General features: G+C 36.6%; 1 protein-coding gene across 3 annotated transcripts in view; it reads left to right on the plus strand.

Annotated features, from left to right (window-relative positions):
- The window catches only part of USP24 (ubiquitin specific peptidase 24), a 149,186-nt gene that overhangs the window by 60,517 nt on the left and 64,648 nt on the right, over positions 1-24,021 (plus strand). For all 3 annotated transcript variants that reach the window (XM_082414906.1, XM_082414905.1, XM_082414907.1), the window contains 20 exons: positions 2,154-2,228; positions 2,846-3,004; positions 4,142-4,256; positions 4,453-4,556; positions 5,116-5,223; positions 5,430-5,525; positions 5,617-5,778; positions 5,988-6,035; positions 11,216-11,323; positions 11,991-12,140; positions 12,784-12,915; positions 13,783-13,894; positions 15,385-15,461; positions 16,421-16,561; positions 16,732-16,785; positions 17,704-17,819; positions 20,288-20,354; positions 20,495-20,605; positions 21,338-21,436; positions 21,520-21,693. In XM_082414906.1, the coding sequence (XP_082271032.1) occupies positions 2,154-2,228; positions 2,846-3,004; positions 4,142-4,256; positions 4,453-4,556; positions 5,116-5,223; positions 5,430-5,525; positions 5,617-5,778; positions 5,988-6,035; positions 11,216-11,323; positions 11,991-12,140; positions 12,784-12,915; positions 13,783-13,894; positions 15,385-15,461; positions 16,421-16,561; positions 16,732-16,785; positions 17,704-17,819; positions 20,288-20,354; positions 20,495-20,605; positions 21,338-21,436; positions 21,520-21,693 (2,208 nt within the window). The remainder of the gene's footprint in view (positions 1-2,153; positions 2,229-2,845; positions 3,005-4,141; positions 4,257-4,452; positions 4,557-5,115; positions 5,224-5,429; positions 5,526-5,616; positions 5,779-5,987; positions 6,036-11,215; positions 11,324-11,990; positions 12,141-12,783; positions 12,916-13,782; positions 13,895-15,384; positions 15,462-16,420; positions 16,562-16,731; positions 16,786-17,703; positions 17,820-20,287; positions 20,355-20,494; positions 20,606-21,337; positions 21,437-21,519; positions 21,694-24,021) is intronic.

The following is a 24,021-nucleotide window of genomic DNA, read 5'->3' on the forward strand; positions in this document are numbered from 1 at the left end:
CACTCACTATCTGAGGAACAGTTTAACAGCACATCTTGTCTGATTTCTTGCCTCTGCAGATTGTACGTCAGCAGGTCACAGGATAGTCAAGGCTGCGGAATGTTCAGCTTCCTAATGTTTAGGGCTTATTACATTTTCTTATTCCTTTCCATTTCAGTTAACAAGTTTTACTGAATAAAATGTCATGTTGAAATGCCTCCATTTATTATTTTCTTTATAAAAATAAGTCTGTGAAACTTAAAACTTTCACAGAGATTTTTTAAAATCACCACAAATGGTTTTGAAAGCTTAGTGTCCTTTGGAAGCAAATAGTATGCACTGTTCCTTCTTTCTAATATCTAATTTACTTAGGGCCATTTTAACAAGGGATATAGGATTTTTTTTGTAGGTTCTGGAAATTCCTGCTATTTCTAAGTTTTAAGTGCCTTCTTTAGATTTCAAAGTAATACTGCAAGATTTTTAAATGAAACAGGATGGCTACTTGTGTATTTCTTCATTCTGGATACTAAGGTCTTTAGAGACATCTAGTGTTCTCACTTATTAAGCATATGAATACAATCATTCGTTTTGTAGCTGAAACACTAAGACATAGAGAGACAAAATGATTTGACTTAATAATTTAATAATTGGCTTTTTAATAATCAGAGCCAGGATTGAATTTTTAAATGCATGCTTTTAAACCCATGCATTGCTCCATGGAAAGAGATTCAGTGTAAATATTCCAACTGCTAATTAATACTAAGTTCTCTAGAAATTCCAGGTTTTGTATGTAAACACAGTGTACTTTTTTTTTTTTTTTGGCTGCGTTGGGTCTTCGTTGCTGCACGCAGGCTTCCTCTGGTTGCTGCGAGTGGGGGCTACTCTTCGTTGTGGTGCATGGGCTTCTCATTGCGGTAGCTTCTCTTGTTGCGGAGCACAGGCTCTAGGCGCACGGGCTTCAGTAGTTGTGGTGCATGGGCTTGGTAGTTGTGGCTCACGGGCTCTAGAGCGCAGGCTCAGTAGTTGTGGCACACGGGCTTAGTTGCTCCATGGCATGTGAGATCTTTCCGGACCAGGGCTTGAACCCGTGTCCCCTGCATTGGCAGGCAAATTCTTAACCACTGTGCCACCAGGGAAGTGCAAGCACAGTGTACTTTAAAAAGAGTAAAAAGTATATGAATTTCCAACCAAAGCATATTTAACTTTGTCTTTATTTGAATTATATCAAACCATCCAACCTTAAATTCATTCAGCAATAAATTCATACCATATTTATGTAAATTAACAATTGTCTCTACCACTTGCTCCTTGTGTGACTTCAGAAGAGTGAAGTAACTCCTGTGACTTGGCTTCTTTATCTGTAAAATAGTGGTAATAACCATGCCTATCTCACAGAGTTGCAGTGAGAATTAAGCAGGGCTGGCACATGCTGACAAGAGCAGTGTGACTTGCCTCTTACCCTGACAGCCCTCAGTTCTCACTATACAGTTGGCATAAGTGTAAATGAAGAAATTCTACTTGGATAATCAGTTGCCTGATGTCACTTTAATTCATTGCTAATGTCTTCTTGCTTTGACAGCCAAATATTGTCTATCTTCTCTTGTCACCAGATAAGTTTTAAAAATTATTTTACTTAAATGGAAGTGATCATTTAGATCTAGCTAATAGTTTGCTACTTCTCACATACTCTTCAGAGTTAGTTACCTGGTTATGCTACCATTCTGGAGCAGTGTGTTGTATGAGTCTTGTCTATAGGCCTCATTTATATCAGTTAGCAAAATAAATGCATAAAACAGCGTATTTTTCATGGTCTGTGCTTATATTCATTTTTTAAATCAAATGCAAAATACTTTATTACAAAAATAATACATACTCATGCTTAATGTTTTAAGTTAGTCGGTGTGTCTTTGGTTGTCTTTGGTTGCTCTTCAAAGGACCCTTTATAAGACAGAAAAGAGGGATTGCACCCATATGATAGTAAAGAAGCTGAGGCACAGAATCAGTTAAGGGTTTACTTGGGATGCTATTACCTAGTTAGTGGCTGCTCTAATACTGGAATTCAGATCTTTGCATAGCACCCTCTCCTTTTTGAAATGTGAATAAAAAAGTATCTCCTCTCTAGTTTGGGGACAGATTCAGGGTTCCTTATTAACTTTAGTACTTTTTTCTTGCAGCCCATGCTGGACCCAGTCATCCTTACTACAATCCAGGACGTGCGGAGTGTGGAAGAAAAGGACCTTAAAGATAAGGTAATGTTCTCTCCAGTCAAGTAGCCCCAATGCCTATTGGTCCATGGAAGCAGAGCCATGGCTTAGCGCAAGGTTCACACACCATTGCTGTTTGGATTCTGGTCACATACAACTCACATCAAATTAATTTTACATCTCCTAACCAAAAAATGTTTTGTCTGAAATACCAAGTGGTTGGTGTTACCTCAGTCAATAGAATGAATGTAGGGTTGTCAGCAAGTGATACCATTAAGAATTTTACTAACATGTTGATTTTGATAGTAGTATAATTGGTATAGCATTGAAGAAGCTTTAAAATAATTCAGTATTAAAAGCTATCCAAAGGTGTTTAAAGCAATTTTAACATTTAAATTTAACATGATTTATTTTGTCTACCTTGAATTTATCACAGAACCCTTCCCTTTTCTTTGCTCACACATGTGCTAACTTTTGTTTAGAAGTAAAATATAGTTTATTGACCATGTGGAATATCAGATACCATTAGGCCATGGTTATTGAAAATGTCCTGTATTCCTGTGTGTGTGTAAGAATTGGCATCAAAATGTTTTCATGGTTCCTTTTTGTTTTTTCTGTTTATGTATCTGTACGTTTGTGTGTATTTTGTTTTTACATAAAAGAGATTGGTTAGCATCCCGGAGCTCTTGTCTGCCATTAAGTTACTTTGCATGCGCTTCCAACCGGATCTGGTGACCGTTGTGGATGACCTTCGACTAGACATCCTACTGCGCATGCTGAAATCACCTCATTTTAGCGCTAAAATGAATTCCCTCAAAGAAGTAAGTTTTGCGTCCGTTTCTGGAAGACTTAAAGCACAGACACTTTTAAGTTCTTCCAAAACTTGTGGTTATTAATGTAAAAATGTTGGGAAATAAAGAATAATAATTTCTTATAATCCTACAAAAAGAGATAAGTGATTATCTATAAAATGGTGTACATGTTTATAATTGTTAATAAAGTAATATTTTTATACGTATTACATTTCCAAATTCGTTCTGTGAAATATTTAGTGTTCTAGTGAAATTTGGTAGAACATAATTCCTTGGAATATGCAGTTTGAGATTTACTTTTTACCCTAAGGGTATAATTCCTTTTACTATATTTCAGATATGTGTTTACTTAAATCAAATCTTCTAACTGGGGTTGAGGCAAAATTTTGTTTTGTTTACAACTGTGATGGTCTAAGCAAAATGATGGAAATAATTTTCTGCAGCTTCCTAAACTTTACATGAGCATAGTTGGTTTTGGTGAGTTTCCGGTGGAGCCAATACAGTTCAGTCATAATTCCAGTTATTTTCCTTCAGTTTTATGTTAATTAGGATTCTTGGCTGCAAGTGAAATAAACTCATCTTGAATTATCTTAGACTAAAAGAGGAATTTAATGGAAGAAGGCTGGGCTGTCTCACATGAATGAGAGATTGACTAGCCAAACCGTGTAAGGGCAGGGACACATGTGGGCAACAGGATCAACTAGAATCTGAGACTGAACCACTGCCAGGACTCTATCCAGGTCTTGTCTCTGCTTTTATGAGCATGATGGCCTTGTTCTCTTTCCACCTACAGAGTGGCATCTTTCATATGGTAGACATGGCCATGGATAGCTCTTGTGACTCGGGAAGGACTGATACTTTCTCTCTGGTCCCAAGTATAGAATTTGGAGGAGTGCTCTGATTGAAGTTTGGGTCAGATGTGCATCCCTGAGCCAATCAGCAGTGGCCCAGGAAGTGTGAGCTCTGTGTTCTTTTTAAAGAGACATCACAAATAAGTAGTCTATTAACTTCTAATAACTGGCCTTTGATACATTTTGGCTAATCATTAGACCACATTGTAACACTATAAAAGTCACAAAATATATATGAAGACTTTGATTATGAATATTTGCATTAGATTCAATCACAATAATCCTGTCTTTTTAGGTAACCAAACTAATAGAAGATAGCACTTTATCCAAATCTGTGAAGAATGCTATAGATACAGACAGACTGTTAGATTGGCTAGTTGAGAACTCAGTTCTGTCAATTGCATTGGAAGGTAAGTTGCTTAAAAAAAGTTACCTAACACATAAATAATATATTTATGTATAGAAAAGGTATGAAATTGTTGCTTTGACTATATTAGCCTTTAAATAATCTTATAGCAAGTTAATATTGCTTTGAATAAATAGAATCATATTTAGAAAGTCAGTGTTCACTGTATCTGTCTGCCTCTCTGGTGTTTCTTCTCTTAGGCAACATAGACCAAGCACAATACTGTGATCGTATAAAGGGAATTATTGAACTCTTGGGCAGTAAATTGTCTTTAGATGAGCTCACTAAAATTTGGAAGATACAGGTAAGTTGATCAGAATTATTTTTGCCTTTTTCTGACATTTTTTATCAGTAAGGGAGAAGGGTGGTGACTCTCTAAAGCAGAGACTTACTGCCCATCGATAAATAAATATTAATTGAAGTCACAAAATATCTATAAGCAGTTTTAAAAATGAGACACATAATACTCTCAACTGAGACCCTCAAGATCATTTATAAAATGTGAAAAATGAGTATGTTTTTCTTGTAAAGTAATTAAATTGGTTTTAAGCCAGTTGAAAATATTTTGTTCTCCTCTTGAAATGAATATGTCAGATTGAGAACTTGATTCTCATCTGTTTTTACATTGTCTTTTTAGAGATTTAATGCTTCTAGGAATTTAAACAAGGCCAACAGATGACCATTAATAATGGTTGCTTCTTGTAGTCTTACCAATTTTATCATGCAAGTGTATGTATGCTGTTAGACTAGCATCAGTTTATGTTCGTTACTGTTTTACTTTTGCTTCTATAAATCAACAGGGAAAGACTTGGGTTTTTCCAGTTTCCAAGACTTAACTTTCTTCCCAATGTCTTCTTTTCTAGTCAGGACAATCATCTACTGTGATCGAGAATATCCATACTATTATTGCTGCAGCAGCTGTCAAATTTAATTCAGATCAGCTTAATCATTTGTTTGTTCTCATTCAGAAGGTATGTGTTCAAACGTGCTTACTTTTAAATATTTCTAAAATAATCTTATTTTGAGGTCTCTTCCCTCTAAATTAGCAGTGTTTAACTGTACTCTTCTTACTTTATTAAACTTCTTTAGCTCAAGTTTAAAGTTTTTGCATATTTTGCCAGTGTGAGCAAATGGGACTGGGAAGCAGTTCCTGTGTCTTTTCTTTTTCGTTCTACAGAGCTGGGAGACCGAGACCGATAGAGTAAGACAGAAGCTCTTGAGCCTGATTGGACGAATAGGCCGGGAAGCTCGCTTTGAGACCACTTCTGGAAAGGCAGGAGAATCAAATGACTTTTTCTAGCTACAAGTACTTAAAGCAGCTTTACCTGCGTATGGGCTGGCTCACCACATGTGGTTTATCGTAGGTGTTAGATGTACTCTGGGAGCTGGCTCATCTCCCAACGCTGCCCAGTAGCCTTATTCAGCAAGCTTTGGAGGAGCACCTGACAATCCTAAGTGACGCGTATGCAGTGAAAGAAGCAATCAAGAGGAGCTACATCATTAAGTGCATAGAAGATATTAAAAGGGTTGGTTTTATCTTTGGTCTAGTTTTGTTGTCAGATCAATAGTATTGTCTGAGTAATTACAGCCAAGTAATTTTCCTCCCCTATTATGTAAATTAAACTAAATGTCCTACCTGGAAGCTCTTACCTTAGAGTCCAAAATTGGGAAATTATAGGTACTGCTTTTACCAAGTCACTTACATTTCTTAATATTTCTTAAAATTAATTTTCAGCCTGGAGAATGGTCAGGTTTGGAAAAAAACAAGAAGGATGGATTCAAGGTAAGAATTTGCAGATGGAACCAACTAAAAGGTATACTAATTTAATAATTCCTTTTAATAAATTGAATTATAATTTTAAGATAAAAGTATGTTTTAGTGTTTCTTCGAATAATATTCAGATACAAACCGCTGTTTAAATATTTGCTTATGACCTGTGCTTATTTTTTAAAGCTTGGGGGTTATTGACTGTCAAAGGGGAAAAAAATCCAGGGTCACATTCAAAGAGTAGTTTTACTATATTATTTTCATATGATTGTAAGACCTTCAACTTAGTTTTTCTTTTTTAAAATTAAATCCAAAGTATGCACATCTTTAATAAGCACAATGGATTCTAAATAAACATCGTGTCCATTTTTCTCCCATAAGAGAGAAATGGAGGAACATTCATAGAGTCAGAAGATAGAAAGAAGGGAAGAAAGAAGTTCATTCGTTGCTGGCACGTAGTCGTTTTCTAGGTGCTTGGTTCAGATGTGTTCCTAAAGTAATTCCTTAGACAAACGGTTATTGAGTGAGTGCCTGCTGCTAGGGCTCGATTTTAGAAGGTAGAACTGGGTAGTGATGGGTGCTGTGGAAGTCCTGCGCTCCAGGGCTTTTGCCTCCAGGTGACTGTGGACTTAAGGACTGTCCTTCGAAAGGGTGGGTAGCAGCATGTGTAGTGATGGTTGTAGCTCTCCTGTTGCTGCAGTCAGTAGCTGCTCACTGGAGCCTGCTTCCGTGGTTGCAGCAGCCCTGATCAGAGCATGTCCTCCTCCCACGCAGGCCCTCAGGTTGGCCAGATGAAACAAAGCCTAGCAGCGAGAGGGGTTTCATTTCAGTGTTATCATAAGAAAAGATTTTAGTAAATAGCTAATGGCTTAGGAATTTCATTGGTAAAACATATTTCTTGGCTTTCCTAGTATTTCTTTAAAGGATCTTGAATACTGCTAATTTGCATTAGTAAATTCAGAGACTCAGCTCTTGCTAAGCGGCCTTGGTGACTCAGTAGGCTTTTATTCTCTTAAATTATGCTTGGTCATAAAGTTTAGTTGGGGACATTTAAGAACTTTGTGTGTTATATTTCTGACATTGAAATTTGATCAAGTGAATTTTCTACATTAAAATCGTTGACAAACTGGAGCTGGTAATGTTCAGGTTATGATTAATTGTTCCTTTAATTCAACAACATTGCTCTCTTTCTAGTCAGATACAATTTGAATTTTCCCAGTTTTCTCAGCTCAGTGATTCAGATAATTTAGCACCCTCTATCTTTATGGTTGAAACTCATCCAGAGTTATTTAAGAAGTTTAAATCTTTCAATAGTAATAGTAAGAGGGAAAGGGTACCTATAGAAAATGGTCTTTTCTTCACAGTAACAGATACATTTCTGTATAGGTATGAAGGTCAAAGCTGAAGGGACTTTTTCCTCCCTCCAGGGAAATGGCTTTTGAAACCAGAAAACTCTTTCCTGATCCCTGTTCCTTCCTCGTTACAGCTGAGCAATACTTTAGCCCTTCTCGCCAGTAGCATCGCGGCATCTTTATTGCTTCTCTTTGCAGTCGCTTCATTCACGTCTGTTGTTTGATAACAAAACTCAAAAAGTAACAGGGAGAATTTTGGAGTCATTTTGTGAGTCTTGAAAGGAACATTCTTCCTTTTTTGTATCCCACTGCTCCCAGTAAAGAAATTCTGATGTACCATTCTTTCATTTCAAATAATAATAACTTGCATTTACATAGCACTTTTCAGTTGACTGAGTGCTTTTGCAGATACTCTCTTAAAGTACACATGGCTGAAGGGGGGCAGTGGGAAGATCAAAGCCCCCGATATGACTCCAGGCAGGGGGTTGAGTTATATACTGCCACTAAAGGTGTTTTTCTATGCTATGCCCTTTCCTGCCAGGCAGCAAGGTGGGCTGACTGGGAATTATGTCTCCCTGCCAGGCTACACAGAAACTAAGCAAAGGGTAAGACAAGATCACCCACCTCTTACTCCCCTCCCACCCCCCAGCTACCTCTACTCCTCCAACTGATTCCCTTTCCCTCTGCTTTTGACACTCTTAAAATTCCCAAGTTCCATTATTGTGTTCAGAAATTCTGACCTTTATTTCTCAACTTTATTTCTGTAGATTCTGCCAGGATACCCTTGGCTTCCTTGGTCCTCTTTCCTTTGCTTCCTTTATACCTTCCACTGTCTGCCCCCAACCCTTTCCCTCTTATTGCACTTATTTTTTACTTCAATTAAAAAGTTTAAATGTACTCATCCAAAAAAAATATTACTAAACCAAAAAAAGTCATTTTTACTCAATTAGTGGTGTTTGTGTATTCCTTAAGTCATTATATGAAGGCCTCCTAGCACAGTGCCCAGCAGCCTTTCAATAAATGTTGGCTCCCTTCCTCTTACCTCTTCCCCTTCCTCTGTGAGGACACTAAAATCGTTACTTACCCATACCTGAGGGGCCTCCACTTGCCAAAACATACAACTGAAAGTAAAAGCAGCAAGATGCCCTCAGTACAGCCTCACAGTGATGTGCTTAGCACAGGAGGAAATACTTTTTAAATGTCCACCCATGTAAAAATTTGAACTTGGTTCTAGGTAAATGGCTAGGTCTGGTAAAACAAGGCAGATGAAGAACTGGGATATTCAACCTTGAGAAGAGAGACCTCAAGAAAGAATAGGAAAGCTTTTTCAGCAACTTAGAGGATTGTTATAGAAGTTTGATTCAACTTACTTTTTATGTCTCCTAAGAAGTTATGGGAAGTCATGTTGCAATATGATAGATCAATGAACTTCCTATGAAAACAGTCTGACACAGAATGCACTGCCTCCTGAGTTCCTCATCACTGGAAACACTAGAAGACAAGTTTTGTAACAAAAATGAATAAGGAAAGTTTAGGCACAGGTTTGCAGGCTAAACTAGTTGACCTCTACGGCTTCATCTAACATTAGGAGTCTAATTTGGATATACCATTAACTCCTACTTATGAAACCTCAGCTTCATTATCAGATGTTATCAGATATGTTCGTTTTAATTGTTCACCATAGTCTTCAGCCCCTTTTATAAATGGAGAAGAGTAATTTAAATTTTTCTTATAACATAACAACATAATGTTATAGATATGATGGAATAAATAACATCTGTCTTGTTTGCTAAACTTTAGAAAGGCTATATCAGAAATACTTTTTAGATTCTAAAGGGTAATTTTCAATGTTAAAAAAATAATCTAACCATAATTGACTTAATTGGTCATAACGATACTTTTTAATATACCTGATTATTTACTAAAGGGTTTATATTTATATCCTAATGTTTGTAATCCTTTTGGAAGATATGAGTTCGGACTTAAGCCTTAGAATTTTAATCTCTGTCATTTTGCAACTTTTATATCCTAGCAGAAATATTCTAGCTAGTCTTGCAAGTAGTTGGCCTTTAATACATACCTTATTTCTCTGATTCTAAGATGCCAGTGATTGCAACATGCATCACAGGTTTCATCCAGTATGTACAGCCTCACTGTGGCACACCGCTTTTCATTATCTAGTGTAGTGCTTTGGACTTCTTTGAAATCTTTAAGATTGTAGAATTTTGAGGCACGTTGAAGAATATGGAGTTTTGTGTCCTTGTCTTTTTTTGTAAAACTCAAGCTGCTTTTTTCTTTCATTAAGTTGTATATACTACAAGTTAAACAGTTTCTCTTGAATCAAGGTGCAGCTTTGGACAGAGAGACGTTTAACGCCAAGTGATATAGCCCTTCACAGGGTATGAGTCTGTCACACCAAGTTCTCCTGGCTCTGAAAAACACTTTAGTCCGAGACCACTGGCAGTTATTCTTTGCTTTTAATTGAATTGATGGACACGACAGGCTAGTCAGTGCTATATCATAGTGTAATCTTTTTGATAGCATCCAAGAAACAAATCAGTGATCTACATTTAAGTTAAAAAGCCATCCTTGTTTGGTGCGAACTATGCCACGTAACAGCAGAAATGATGGGTAGATGAACAGATACCTTTTGTAAGCAGCTAAGTTTGCACATACTCACATAAGGACAGGTATATCTAAACTTACTCCTATGCCTAGTGGCTGGTAAGTTTCTTTGATACAGTTGTAAGAAGTGTCCATTTCAGAAATGTTAAAATTTATAAAACCTATATCTTAGAATCCAGGAAATACGGTATTTGCTGATTGATTGGCTAATCTCTAGGAAAGCCAGTATTATTTAGGCAGTAGCTCTCTCACATTTACGTATTTAGTAGTACGATATTTTTCTGCAAATGACATCAAAAGTAGTTTTCTGCCCCATAGGCATCTTCATCTTACAGAAAGACTTAAAGAAGCAAGGCTTTAAAAAAATAATACAGTTTTTAAAGTAAAAGCTAAGGACTTAAACTGTTGCTCAGTTTTTTAGAGAGTTACTTATCAATTGATCGATAGTGTTTAATCTGACATTCCTACAACCTTTATAATGAAATCTCATAGTTTGAAAGATGCTATTTATTCAAAAGCAATTCTCTTTTTAAAGAGTATCGCATGAACATCAGACTTTTCAGATATGTACTTGAAGATCTGGATTGTCATGTACCAGTTTCAGAAATAACATATTTGCAAGTGTCTTGAAAAATATAAAGTATAAGTGTGAAGTGGCTGTAATAATTAATAAAAGTAGAATTCTCTCATAAAATTGTGTTAACTAGGAAATACAAGCAGACCATGGATATTTTCTTTAATATTTAAACCACTATTAGTATCTTGATCATATCATTGGTATCTTAATCATGTAATTGTAGAAAACCATATTTTTATACCATTTTACTTATCAGCCAGTTCAGTATCATCCAAGTTAAGCTTTTGCCATCAATTTATTTTATTACGTCAACATATCCTAGCAGCCTGTGCTACTTAATCTATCCTCTGAAGTTGCTAATTCCTTGTCGTCTGTTTTTTGCTGATGTACCCCTATACATTTACTATCACTTCACATCCACTCCTGTTTGCAGTTCTTGGCTTTAGGATTGCATGCAGAATAAGAAGTTGAAGACTGAATTATGAGTGCATGGAGATAAACTATAAATGAGCGATGTGAAGAGAAAAATAATAGAATGTGTAACAATAAAATCTAATTGACTTGGAAATTTTTTATAGCTAATAAATTTAATCTGCTATTTATTTCTAAATTTAACTAATGTAACTTCTTTTTAACTCTAGTCATCTCAACTTAATAATCCCCAGTTTGTATGGGTAGTACCAGCTTTGCGTCAGCTACATGAAATCACCCGCTCATTCATAAAACAAACCTATCAAAAGCAAGACAAGGTAAGAGTATAGTTATATTTGATTATTATACAATTACTTGCATAACCTTTTATAATAACAAACATCAAAAGATTGCTGAGTTTTGTAGTGACTGTATTACGGTTTTATGGTTATTAATGTAATTCATTTATATTACTTAAAAATCTTGAATTTAAACATCATTCTGCTTTCATGTCTATGGAGCTTTTCCTTTGATATATCCCTAACTCATTTATTTTTTATTTCCTTAATTTACAAAGTAAGCCAGTGTTTAAAAGTTAATGGTATTTTAGAAATTAGTTTGAAAAGATTCAAAGACTTATTTTGTATTGTGAAAACATTAGTTTGCTTAAGGAGCTAGAGCTTCCTCAGTGTAATAGACTTGGGAAGAAAGATCTGGAAAAGTATGCAAGAAGTGAAATAGTTCTTTTGAAAGACTTTTTTTTTTTTTTTTTTAAGAATCCCTTTTAGAAGCAGAAATTTACCAGGGAAGTTTATTAATTCTATAGTAATTCCCTAGTAAATGTACATACCAGATTGATTTTATTTACTTTTATGTGGGAAATACGAGTGAAAAACTTTCTGTGTTTGCTATTCCTCAACTATGTGCTAAAATAGAAGCTTGTATTAAACTGATAAAATAACTGCACGTTCTCATACCATTTTTCTTTTTGTTGTTTTCTCCAAGAGCATTATTCAAGACTTGAAGAAAAATTTTGAAATAGTGAAATTGGTAACGGGAAGTTTGATAGCTTGTCATCGGCTTGCAGCAGCCGTGGCTGGACCTGGAGGCTTAACTGGTTCAACACTAGTGGATGGCCGATACACTTATCGGGAGGTATCTGGCATTGTGCTTTTGTTTCATGATTTACAGCATTCATTTGGCCTTTTTGCACTTGAACTATAAAAATAATATTTATTGGGAGTAACTCTAAAGAGGTAGCATGAGGTGTCTTTGTCATCATGGAACATTTTTGTATCTTGACTATAATCACCTCAAAATAAAAGTTCAGAAAATTGATATTTGTGGGTAAATCTTTCAGTAAATCACCCAAGATAACTGCATATGATATGGTAATAAAAATAAACATCTTTTCTTGTCTTTGATCAGAAATAATAACTGTCAGTTCTGTAGCTAATGGCTTTTGTTTTTCAAATCTAGTGGTTAGTAATATTGTTCATAAAAAAATAGAAAAATACCTTAACTCACCAGTTGTGTTGTGGTATTTTACTCTGAGATTGCCAAAATTGTATTTTTTGGGCATCTAAAGTCAACTGAGTTTGTGTTAGACTTCAAGTAGTTTCTGCTACATTGTATTGTCAACTTGTAAACAGATTTCTCACATTTACTTTACCCTAAGTTATATGAAAAAGCATTAGGTAAAACTATTTTTTTAATTTCAAAGTTTTTTTGTTTTTTTAATTTTGCTTTTACATATGAATGCCTGGAGTTAACTAATTAGCATTATTTCTTTTTCCAGTATCTAGAGGCCCATCTAAAATTTCTGGCATTTTTCTTGCAAGAAGCTACTCTGTATCTGGGTTGGAATCGTGCCAAGGAAATCTGGGAGTGTCTTGTGACTGGCCAGGATGTTTGTGAATTAGATAGAGAGGTAAGAAGATATTGTGGATGAAGTAAGACAGCAGTGGGACTTAATAGTATTTCACTTTTTTGTGTGCATCTCACATTTTTGTGTGTGTCTCACATCTTCAATTCTAAACACTTTTCAATTTACTAAGCACACATTTATACTAACAGGCTAGGAACTGTAAGTGTTGAAAAGATATTTTATATAATATATATCTGTGATATAGACAAGTGTGTGAGATCTTTGGTAAGTCTGATACCATTCTGGATAAAACCAAATTCAGCCAAATGAGTACAGCAAAAGAATTCTTGGTGTGTCTTTTAGTACTTTTTTCCCTCCCATGAAACTAATTTTAAGTTAACCAGTAGAAAACTTTGAGTTCCTATAGTGATGTTGTATCCCGGAAACACTAAAGAAGGAACTGATACCTAGACAGATCTTTAGAACTAGAGTTACACAGCTGAAAATAGATTAAACCAGGAGCACCACACTGCTTTGACGTTTTCTAACAGTGAATGGCTGTTTCCTCATCTCATTTTGCAGAATAGTGTTAACTACATCATAAGATTATTGAAAGGACTAAGTATGTGACAGTGCCTAGCACAGTGCCTGGCACATAGTAAGGCTTATTAATAAATGTTGGTGGAGAAACCAAAGTGTAACAATTGAGTGAAAAGCATGAATATATATTTTCATTATCTCGAGGAAAGATTGCTGTAATTAACTGCTTTATTTAGTTCCAGAGTTACAACCAGTTCAGTTTTGAGTGGTATTAAGGCAATATAAATTTCTAAAGAATTAAAAATAATTTATCTTTGCTTTCCCAGTTTGGAATATGTATTTGCCTGAAATGGACTTGAGTTACAGGGTGATATTTGTCTTGATCCGCAGATGTGTTTTGAATGGTTTACAAAAGGGCAGCATGATCTTGAGAGTGATGTTCAGCAGCAGCTCTTCAAGGAGAAGATTCTTAAATTGGAGTCATATGAAATCACTATGAATGGTAGGGGAAAAAAACTTAAAATCATTTTTTCAGTTCTTTAAGAATTTTATACTTTTCTTCTCAGCCCACTCTCAGAAGCAGCTAACCAGTTTGGGATATCCTTCTGGACTTTGCCTTATGCATATAAAGACATAGCTATATATACATATGTTTATATACACAGATAAATTTCTTTTTACATGAATGGTATTTTTAAATTATATAGGGTAATAATTGTTAAGCTGTCTTTTCATGAAATTACTTAGTACAAAAAGGATTCATTTAAGGTAAAGATTTGTCAAAGTATAGAAAGCCTCTTTTCAGTTGTTTCTTTTGCGTTTTTTTATTGATATGTATTTTATGTGCTATAAAATTTACTTTTTTAAGGTGTACAATAAGTGCTTTTCGTATATTCACAAAGTTGTTCAACCTTCACCATTTTTAATCTCAGGATATTTCCATCACCCCAGAAAGAAACCATGTAATAGTCACTCTCCATTCTCCCCTTTCCCCGACCTCTCATCTACTTTCTGTCCTTATAGATTATTCTAATCTGGACATTTTATATAAATGGAACCATATAATATGTCACCTTTTGTATGAATATTTGGCTTCTTTTATCATGCTGAGACATAATGTTTTCAGGGTTCACCCAGGTTTTAGCACGTACCAGAACTTCATTCCATTTTATGGCTGAGTAATATTTCATTGTATGGCGATAACACATTTTGTTTATCCGTTCATCAGTTGATGGTCATTTGGGTTGTCACCACTTTTGGTTATTATCAATAATGCTGCTGTAAACATTCATATACAAGTTTTTATATACCTAGGAGTGGAATTGCTGTATCATATAGTAGACATTTGAGGAACTGCCAATCTGTTTTGCAAAGTGGCTACAGCATTTTATAATCACACCAGCAGTATATGAGGGTCTGATTTCTTCACATCTTCTCTAATAATTATTATAAACTGTCTTTTTTTTTTTAGCCATTCTAGTGGTTATGACATGGTATCTCGTGGCTTGATTTACATTTCCCTGATGACTAAGGATGATAAGCATCCATTCATGGGCTTATTGGTCATTTATATATCATCTTTGGAGAAATGTCTATAAAAATCTTTTTCTCGTTTTTAAATTGGGTTATTTGCCCTTTTATTTTTGAGTTGTAAATGTTGTTTATATATTCTGCATATTCACTCCTTATCAGATATGTGATTTACAAATATTTTGTCCTATTCTGTGGGTTGGCTTTTCACTTTCTTGGTAGTCCTTTGAAGCACAAAAGCTTTTAGTTTTGATGAAGTTTATTTATTTTTTTGTCATTGTTGTTGCTTGTGCTTTTCATACCATATCTAAGAGACTATTGCCTAATTCAAGGTCTTGGAGATTTGTGCCTATGTTTTGTCCTAAGAGTTTTATAGTTTTAGCTCTTGATATACTTTGTCTTTTCATTGATTATCTGTGGTACCTAGAGTGCATGGATTTATCAGACATTCTATAATTTCAGGTTTTAACTTATTTAAGACTTTTTTTGAAAATGTGAATCTCTGTGATCATCGATTGAAAAGACAAGGAGCTCAATTGGTAAGTAACATTGTTTTCAAATCTAGAAAATTTGGAAAATCTAGTAAAACTTGACATTCAGCAAAAGACGTGTTATAATTGAGAGAAAACATGAGGTTCTTTTTTAAAAAGAATGGACACCTCCTTGACTGCGGTCTTCTGCATGGACGAGGGAGCTTCTCTTAGAGTGTGAGGAGGCTCCGTTTCCCACACAGGTGACTTCTCAGGCCCCTCTTTGCTTCTTGCTGATCTGGGGCAGCCAGCGGCCTCCTGTGGCTGGGTGAACGTGGAAATCTCTCAGATCTAGCAATTCACATGTACCTGAAAAAGTACCAAAATCTTCAATTCTGGGATCGCAGTGGCAAGGATTTGGGGGGAAATTTTTAAGAACAGACAAGGAAGCAGGAAAATGAGGACCTGTAGAAAGTATACAGCTTATGTTTATATTTACGTGAGCACCTTAAAAAAGAAAGGCAAAAAATAAGTCTTTTTCCAAGTCTGTTTCATTCATGACCTGACTTCCTAGGTGGTAAGAATTTTAACAAGATCTTATAAGGCCTGGATCCTGCCATTTCTAACTGAGCTTTGAGAAGACCAGATTGAGCCCCAAGGATTAGTAACTACCTCTAACCTGACTCTCTTTCCTTTGAAGAAAAGCTCCTGAAGAGGGTGCCCATATTATTCCTGTTTTGTTTCTGCTTTAGTAGCCCATCTGGGTAGAGTTCTAGCTTAGGTTTAGGAATGTCTGGAGAAAAATCTCCATATCTGTCTTGGTTCCGTGGAAGTTGCCCAGTGTTTCTGTTGTTGGTTGTTTCTTGTTTTAAAATTCCACATCAGTATAATGATGTTCTCGTATGTAGCTTGGTTTTTGCAGCCTTAATTCATTTTGAACTTGAAGAGGTGTGGAGTTACAGTGTAGCAGAAAATAATTGTAATTTTGTGACCTTGGTGTGCTGTATACTTTTCTTTCTTTTGAACAGTATGTAGAAAAGCTGGAATTGATAGGAATGGATTTCATTTGGAAAATAGCCATGGAATCACCTGATGAAGAAATTGCTAATGAAGCTATTCAGTTAATCATAAACTACAGTTACATTAATCTAAATCCTAGGTTAAAGAAGGTGGGTATTTAAGGAAAGAAGGTACACAAAAAAGCAGAAAATAATATATTTTTAATTGCTAAGTTGGCATGCCTGAAAGTCGGGCTTCTTTATTTTGACATTTTATCCTTAATGATGATTACAACTAAATGCTAGACTAATTTTAATTTCCATATACCTCTTACTTTTAGGATTCTGTATCATTACATAAGAAATTCATTGCTGATTGCTACACGAGATTAGAAGTGAGTAGCAAATTTTATTTAACCTGTTTTTGAAATAAATGCTTTGGGGTTTTTTTCCTTTTATAATTTTGTGTTTTGAGATCATGTATAATGTTGATATTTGTAGCTGGATCCTACAGGAAGAATTTGCTAGCAGTACCATATTGTGGACATAGGGAACAGGCATTTGCCCTAATGCCCACAATGTAGAAGTGTATTTTACAGGAAATCCTTCCTTCTCCCTCCCCATCCCTTTTCCCTCCTCCACCCACCCACCCCACCCCCACCCCCTTTGGGGTATAGAAACTGTCTTCAGAAAATAGGTCTACTGTACTTTCCACATTTCTGATAGATTCTTTTTCTCCTTTTTCTGTCCAGAAATTTTATACAAGCACTTGCTTCTTTTCCCATCCTTTCACATGTGTCACTTTGTTTATATCATAAATGCTATTAAAGGCCATAGCAGCACACTCAGTAGTGTGTAGTGTTGGGTATCTTTGTCCACTAGAAGCCTGCAGTGTAATACTATGTCAATAAGTTAAACTTTCTGATGATGAATATGTGCTGGTGATGAATCTGTACAGGAAGGAGTTCCCAAGTTGTGACTTCCATCCAAATATGCCATCATAAAAACATTTAAAGTATTCAGGTATCCCTAAATGAGGTGCCATGTAAGTATTAACACATGTAGAATGGTAGTTCTCAGTTGTCTCCCAGGGGACATTTGGCAATGTCTGAAGACCATTTTGGTTGTCACAACTAGAGGTGTCCTACTGGCACCTAGTGGTAGGTGAGTGGTGAATAGAAGTCAGGGATGCCACTGAACATCCTACAATGTCCCCGACAGTCTTCCACAACAAAAAAAGTTTCCAGCCCAAAATGTCAATAGAGCTGAGGTTGAGAAACCCTGATATAGAGTGATGATTTTCTGTTTCGTAGGCAGCCAGTTCAGCACTTGGTGGCCCCACTCTGACACACGCTGTGACCAGAGCAACAAAGATGCTTACAGCAACTGCCATGCCAACTGTAGCCACGTCAGTCCAGTCTCCATACAGGTAAGTGATTGCAGAAGTTACAACGAATGTGCGACACCTAAATGTAGATCAGCTTAAAAAAAATAATTGGCATCTTTTCTTTCCTTTGGAGATATCTCAGTTAATTGTTCATTTCCTCATTTTATTTTGCATAAGCAAGATGAAGTGGAATATGATGATTGATTAATATTGTACATTATGATATAATCATAGTTAAAATGTTTTACTTAAAATCATTTTTCAAAATAATTTTTAATAAGAACTTTAGCCCCAAATATTTGTGTTAAAACTTTGAACTGACATCTCTTAATCACATTGTTGTGTTGAGTATTTTCAGATGTTGTCAGTGAAATCTGAGTTCAGTGTTATAGGTCTTTGATATAGTAAGGAGAATAGATGAGTATTTAGAAACATTAGATTGAAGTAACTAAAATACTTTTGCGGAGTTTTATGTGCCTTTCATTACTGGTAAGCATCCCCCCCCCAGTCAGTGATGCTCAGGAAACCTTGGCAGGTGCTCAGAGAAGGGCTCCCTCTCTGTGCCTCACTCTGCTGCCCCCTAGAGGTTGGTGCTCATAAAGTCTTTTTCAACTCCTGGAACCGCTTTATGTGTTTACGTATGTATGTATTTATTTATTTCTCTTTATTCACAGTTGGGGATATTCCTTTCTTTTTAAAGCCATCCTTTAGAAGAGGAGTCAAGGCAATATCCTTGCTCACATTCTTCTTCTTTATCTTCTTTTTTTAAATGAGCTGACTACTGTGTAGTGATACATTATTAATATGAAAGAAGCCAATAGAACTCAACCTTCTTGGACCTCTTTTTAAAATGACAGAAAGTGATTATGGATTCAACTCATGATAAGAACACTAACATGACTTTTGCATTCCCACATTCTTGGAAGTGTATCTCAAATAGACTTTCATTAAGAATTCCTAATTACATGTTTATAAAATGACCTAGGTCCTTAACGATTCATCTGTCTGACAAATCAGACTAGAAATGCACTTATAAACTATTGGATTGGGATTTCCAAACTGCTGCTTCTTTAAATAAGCATGCTTTTTGTTTGTCTTTTCTAACTGCTTTGTATTCTGAATCATTTCATATTTGACTATTACAGAACAAAACCACATGATAGTTTTTAAATATTCTCTTTATAAACCCTAAACAGAGTTACTAAGAATATGTAATTTCAGAGTTGCCTTTGAACAACATGTAGTTTTTCTCATTCACTAGTCTTAAAAGAACTTTTCAGTGACCATAATTGTTCCACTTATGGGAGGAAGAGTTATTCTCTCATTTGTACAGTGTTTGCAGTGCTGTCTGTGATTTAATTCATCATTGAGGCAAAATAAAACAGTTCACTCAACAATTCACTTGTTAAGCACTTAAATATTTCCTAAAGATTTTCCATCTGAATATCAAGTTCTGGTTTCTGCCCGTAGACTGAAAGAATTTAGAACTCTGTTAAATGTGTTTAACCAACTTTTTTTAAAGTGAAATTTCCAGTACTGCTAATCAGCATACTTATTCTTAGAAAATCTGAAAACTTTCCAGATTTAAAAATACACCTGTACAAAATACTTAGACTCTCTGGAATAGTAAATATTTAAATTAAGGGCACTTGAATTTTCATTTGTTAGTGTTAACACATGTAGTGTTTAATAAAGTGTGGAGCTGTGACTGTACAAGCTGCTGAATGTTGGAGTCTTGTTATTTCAAATGATAAGATTCCTTAAGTCTAACCAAAAGAGGCCTCAGGTCTCACTTTCAGATTCTGTGAGAGTGCCACAGTTCCTTGCTGTGTGTTTTCTGTTCCAGAGGTGGTTATGCCTCTTGATGTGTGTTGATTTCTTAAGTACTTTGAAAACCCTTGGGATAACAAATTCTTACATTGTATGTTTTAACTATACAGACTAGTCACTTGAACCAGATGAACAATTTTTTTCGTCCTTTTCTTCTGCCTCATTCTTAGGCTAAGTAAAACAAACAGCAGCTCTCATTTGTGGCATACTTAATGGTTTGCATTTGTCTTCTCAATTTCAGGCAGTTCAGAACTTAGTCAGATTCTTTGTGTTTACAGAATTATGTGGCATATCTTAGTTGTAAGATTATGAGATTCAAACTCACTGATCATTCATTCTTGGTGGATTGGTAGACAAATAAGCCTGCAGACCCAGAGGAGACCCAGGTCCTCTATTTATGGGACAACTGTTTAAAAAAAGAAAAAGAAGAAGAAAGAAAAGAACAGGAAAGGAAACATGGGGAGGGGCAGGCTTCTGCCCCATATTCCATCTGTGTGCGACAGCTGTGACCTGCTTGAACCACCTCCCCCTTGAGTGAAAAGGAGGTTTAGTCTTTGCAGATTTCAGTCTTTGACTGGAGAGGGCTAATTGTGATTGTGGTTTTGGTGAAATAGACTGAAACTGAGCTCAAGTCAGCAGTTCATTTCAAGTATTTTCAAAAAAATATTTTTAATTCATAGATCCACTAAACTTGTAATAATTGAGAGATTGCTGCTTCTGGCAGAACGCTATGTGATCACTATAGAGGTAAGCCTCTCTTCTTTGTAAAGCAACTTTATCATCCTATAATTAGTCTCAATGTGTTAGGAGTGTATTTTTGTGACATTTAACAGTGGCGCTGTGCATCTCACTTGCTGTATCTTTTGACTTGCTGTATCTTTTTCAAGGATTTTTACTCTGTTCCCCGAACTATTCTACCTCATGGTGCCTCATTCCATGGACATCTTTTAACTCTTAATGTTACTTATGAGTCTACCAAAGATACCTTCACTGTAGAGGTAGGTTTACATTAAGCTCTGAAGCCATTTCCATATTGTCATGTTATTTTCATAAGAACACTGTTGATTGAGATTGAACACTGTTGTTGATTTAGCTGCATGAATGACTATTCTAAAAGCTGTTTGGAAAACAAATTTAGAATAAAGACCTGAAATGAAAGGAAGCTGATAGGGTATAAGCAGACTCATAAGTAAATACATAATATCAGGTGATAATGAGTGTTATAAAGGTTAAAAAAGAAGACAGCAGGATAAGATGGGTATACATGACATATTTTAGGTAAGAATGGAGAGGGAAGGTCTCTGAGGTGATCACATTTGAACAGAGACTTGAATGAAGTGACAGAGTTAGCCATTTCTGGGGAAGAGCATTCCACACAAAGGGAGCAGCAGGTACAAAGGTCCTGAGGTGGGAGTTTGTTAGATTTATTCAGTGACAAGGAAAGTGGCTGGTGTGACTAGAGCACAGTGAGAAGGGGAAGAGTGGAAGACACTCCAGTGGAAGAAGGACTTGAGATTTCATTCCATGCATGCTGGGGGATGGAGTATGGAAGAGAATATTTAATTACTGCAGGAGGGAAGCCTCACAAGGGCAGGATTCTTGTCTTTGGGTTCTCTGCTGTGTTCCCAGGTTCTGGAACAGTGCCTGGTACATAACAGATGCTCGCTAATAGTTGTTTAAATTGATGAATAAGTGAATTACTCAGAACAGTGTTTCATTTCATTTTACAGGCTCACAGTAATGAAACCATAGGGAGTGTCCGGTGGAAGATAGCCAAGCAGTTGTGTTCTCCAGTGGATAGTATACAGATATTTACAAATGATAGTCTGGTAGGTGTAAATAAACATTTTGTGGCACTTTAGTCTGATATCAGTATTTTCCTTCTCAATAATTAAGAAACCACTTTTTACAGCTGACAGTGAATAAAGATCAAAAGCTCCTCCACCAGCTGGGCTTTTCTGACGAGCAGATCCTCACAGTGAAGACTTCTGGCAGTGGAACCCCGTCTGGGAGCTCCGCAGATTCCTCAACCAGCTCCAGCAGCAGCAGCAGCGGCGTGTTTAGTTCATCATATGCCATGGAGCAGGTATTGAGCAATAATATTCAAGTTCAAAACAAGAACGTAACATCATTAAGTTTTGCCTTCGGCCCATATAGATTTTTCACGATCATGTCCTTTTCTCTCAGACAAGTCCTGCCCCTTCAGAACTGTATCACTGAGAAATGCTGGGATTCAGTGGGGAGAAGAAGATGCACAATTTGTCAGTCTTCTGAACCACAGAATCTTCTGAGTCTGAGTGATTCTGCCTGGCCACTGCTTGCTGCTCCTCTCATATCTCTCTCTTCATTGAGTCATCGATTTTCCTCTCCTGGGTCATTCCCATTAACATTCAAACGTGCTGTGCTATTTCTACCATCTTTTTAATAAACCTTTTTTCACCCCAGTTTCAGCTTCAGTTCCTGTCCCCATTCTCTCCATCCCAAATCAGCGAAGCTCCTCGAAAGGGTTGTCTAAGCTCTCTTGACCCCTCTCGAAAATAAACCCTGCAAGGTAATCTGTCATGTCCACCTCTCAATCCTCATCTTCTTGACATTTCAACAGACTTGATCCATGTGATCACTTCCCCTTGAAATACTTTTTCCCCTTGGCTTTCAGGACCCCCCTGGTTTCCCCCTTCCCGCTCTGGTTCTCCCTCTTTGGTCTCCTCTGCCGCCTCCTTTTCATCTCCCCGATCTGTGTACAAAGAAGTTCCCTGGCTCAGTCCTTTGACCTTTCCTTTGTCTACGCTCATTCCCTTAGGGATCTTATCCAGTTTCAAAGTGTTATATATTGTATGTGTATTGATAACAGCCCAATTTTTACCTTCAGCTTGAAGTCTAGGTACATGGAACCAACTAGTTAACCAGCATCTCCTCTCAAATGTGTGACAGACATCCCAGTCCTAACGTCTGTAACTGAGCCCCTGATAGCCCCTTTCCCACCACCTCACCCCAACCCAAACCTCTTCATCCCAGTCTGGCCGTATTTCAGATAATGCCTATTTCATTCTTCTAGTGGCTCATGCCAAAATCCTTGGGTCCCTTCTTTCTCTCATAGCCCTATCCGTCAGCAAATCCTTGACTCTACCTTTAGAATCCATCTAGAATCTAGCTCCTTTTCTCTGCCTCCACAGCTTCCACACCAATCCAAGCAGCCATCGTCGCTCATCTGGAGGGTTTCAGTAGTTCTCTAACTGGTCTCAGGGCTTCTGCCCTTATTACCAGTTCAGTCTCTTCTCTGTGTAGCACCCAGCAGCCCATGATCTTTTTAAACAGAGTCAGATTACGCCACTCCTCAGCTCGGACTCTCCAGCGGCTCCCATCTCACTCAGAGTAAGAGCCAGAGTCTTTACTGGGACCTTCAGGGCCTACTTGGTCTGTCCCCCCCACTGAGATGTTCCCCCATGACCCATCCTCACTCTCACCACTCCAGCTGCACTGGCCTCCATGTTGGTCCTCAAACATAGTGGGCCCTGTGCACTTGCTCTTCTCTGTGCTTGTAATGTTCTTTCCTGATGCCCATGTGGTTCTTTCTCACTTCCTTCAGCCTTCACTCAAATGTTGCCTTCTTGGTGAGCCTTCTTTGGCAGTCCTGTCTAAACTTTCCACCTATTCCTACTCCTGCACGTCTCATTTCCCTTCCCTACTTCATTTTTGCCTAACATACTATATATTTTATTTACCTGTTTAATGTCTCTCTCTCTCCCCCCAGTGAAATGTAAGCTCCTTGAGAGCAGACCTTTGTTTTGCTCACTCCTGTATTTCCAGCACCTAAAACAGTGCCTAGAACATAATAGGTAATCAGTATTTGTTGAATGATTTTATGAATCAGGGTTTTTTGTACCTTCTCTCTGCCAGGAACTGAGCTCAGCACCAGGGGTACAAAACTAACAAGACCATTCAGCTCTTTATGCTTTTATAGTCTAGAAAGTAAGATAATACCAACCCTCGTGTGAAATAAAGGTATTTAAATGACAGAGAGGGATTTTTTTCAGTTATTATATATAGTCCTTTCATTTAATTACAAATGTAAGATCTTTGCATGGCTGTCTGTTTAACTTAGAGAGCATAGCCTTGCTTATAGATACCACAGAACCCTGCAGGGTAAATGTTAGTATTGGCCGTTTCTTAAAAAGTAACTATACTTATATGCAGTGAGAATTTAAGAACGAAATCATACTCAGAGCAGTATTATGACAGTTTATCAGCAACAGAAATGACCTACATAGCATCTTTGAGTTTAACATTTTTAAACTGTCTCATATTTATCCTGAATTTATTAAAAACCTTCCCAAATAGAAATGTATTCTATAGTGATGTTTAGCTTTTTTATTTCTTATACCAGAAAATAGGTCTTTAATCACATCTGAATCTC

This window comes from Balaenoptera physalus, assembly GCF_965194825.1.
Source record: "Balaenoptera physalus genome assembly, chromosome: 1".
NCBI classification, from domain to species: Eukaryota; Metazoa; Chordata; class Mammalia; order Artiodactyla; family Balaenopteridae; genus Balaenoptera; species Balaenoptera physalus.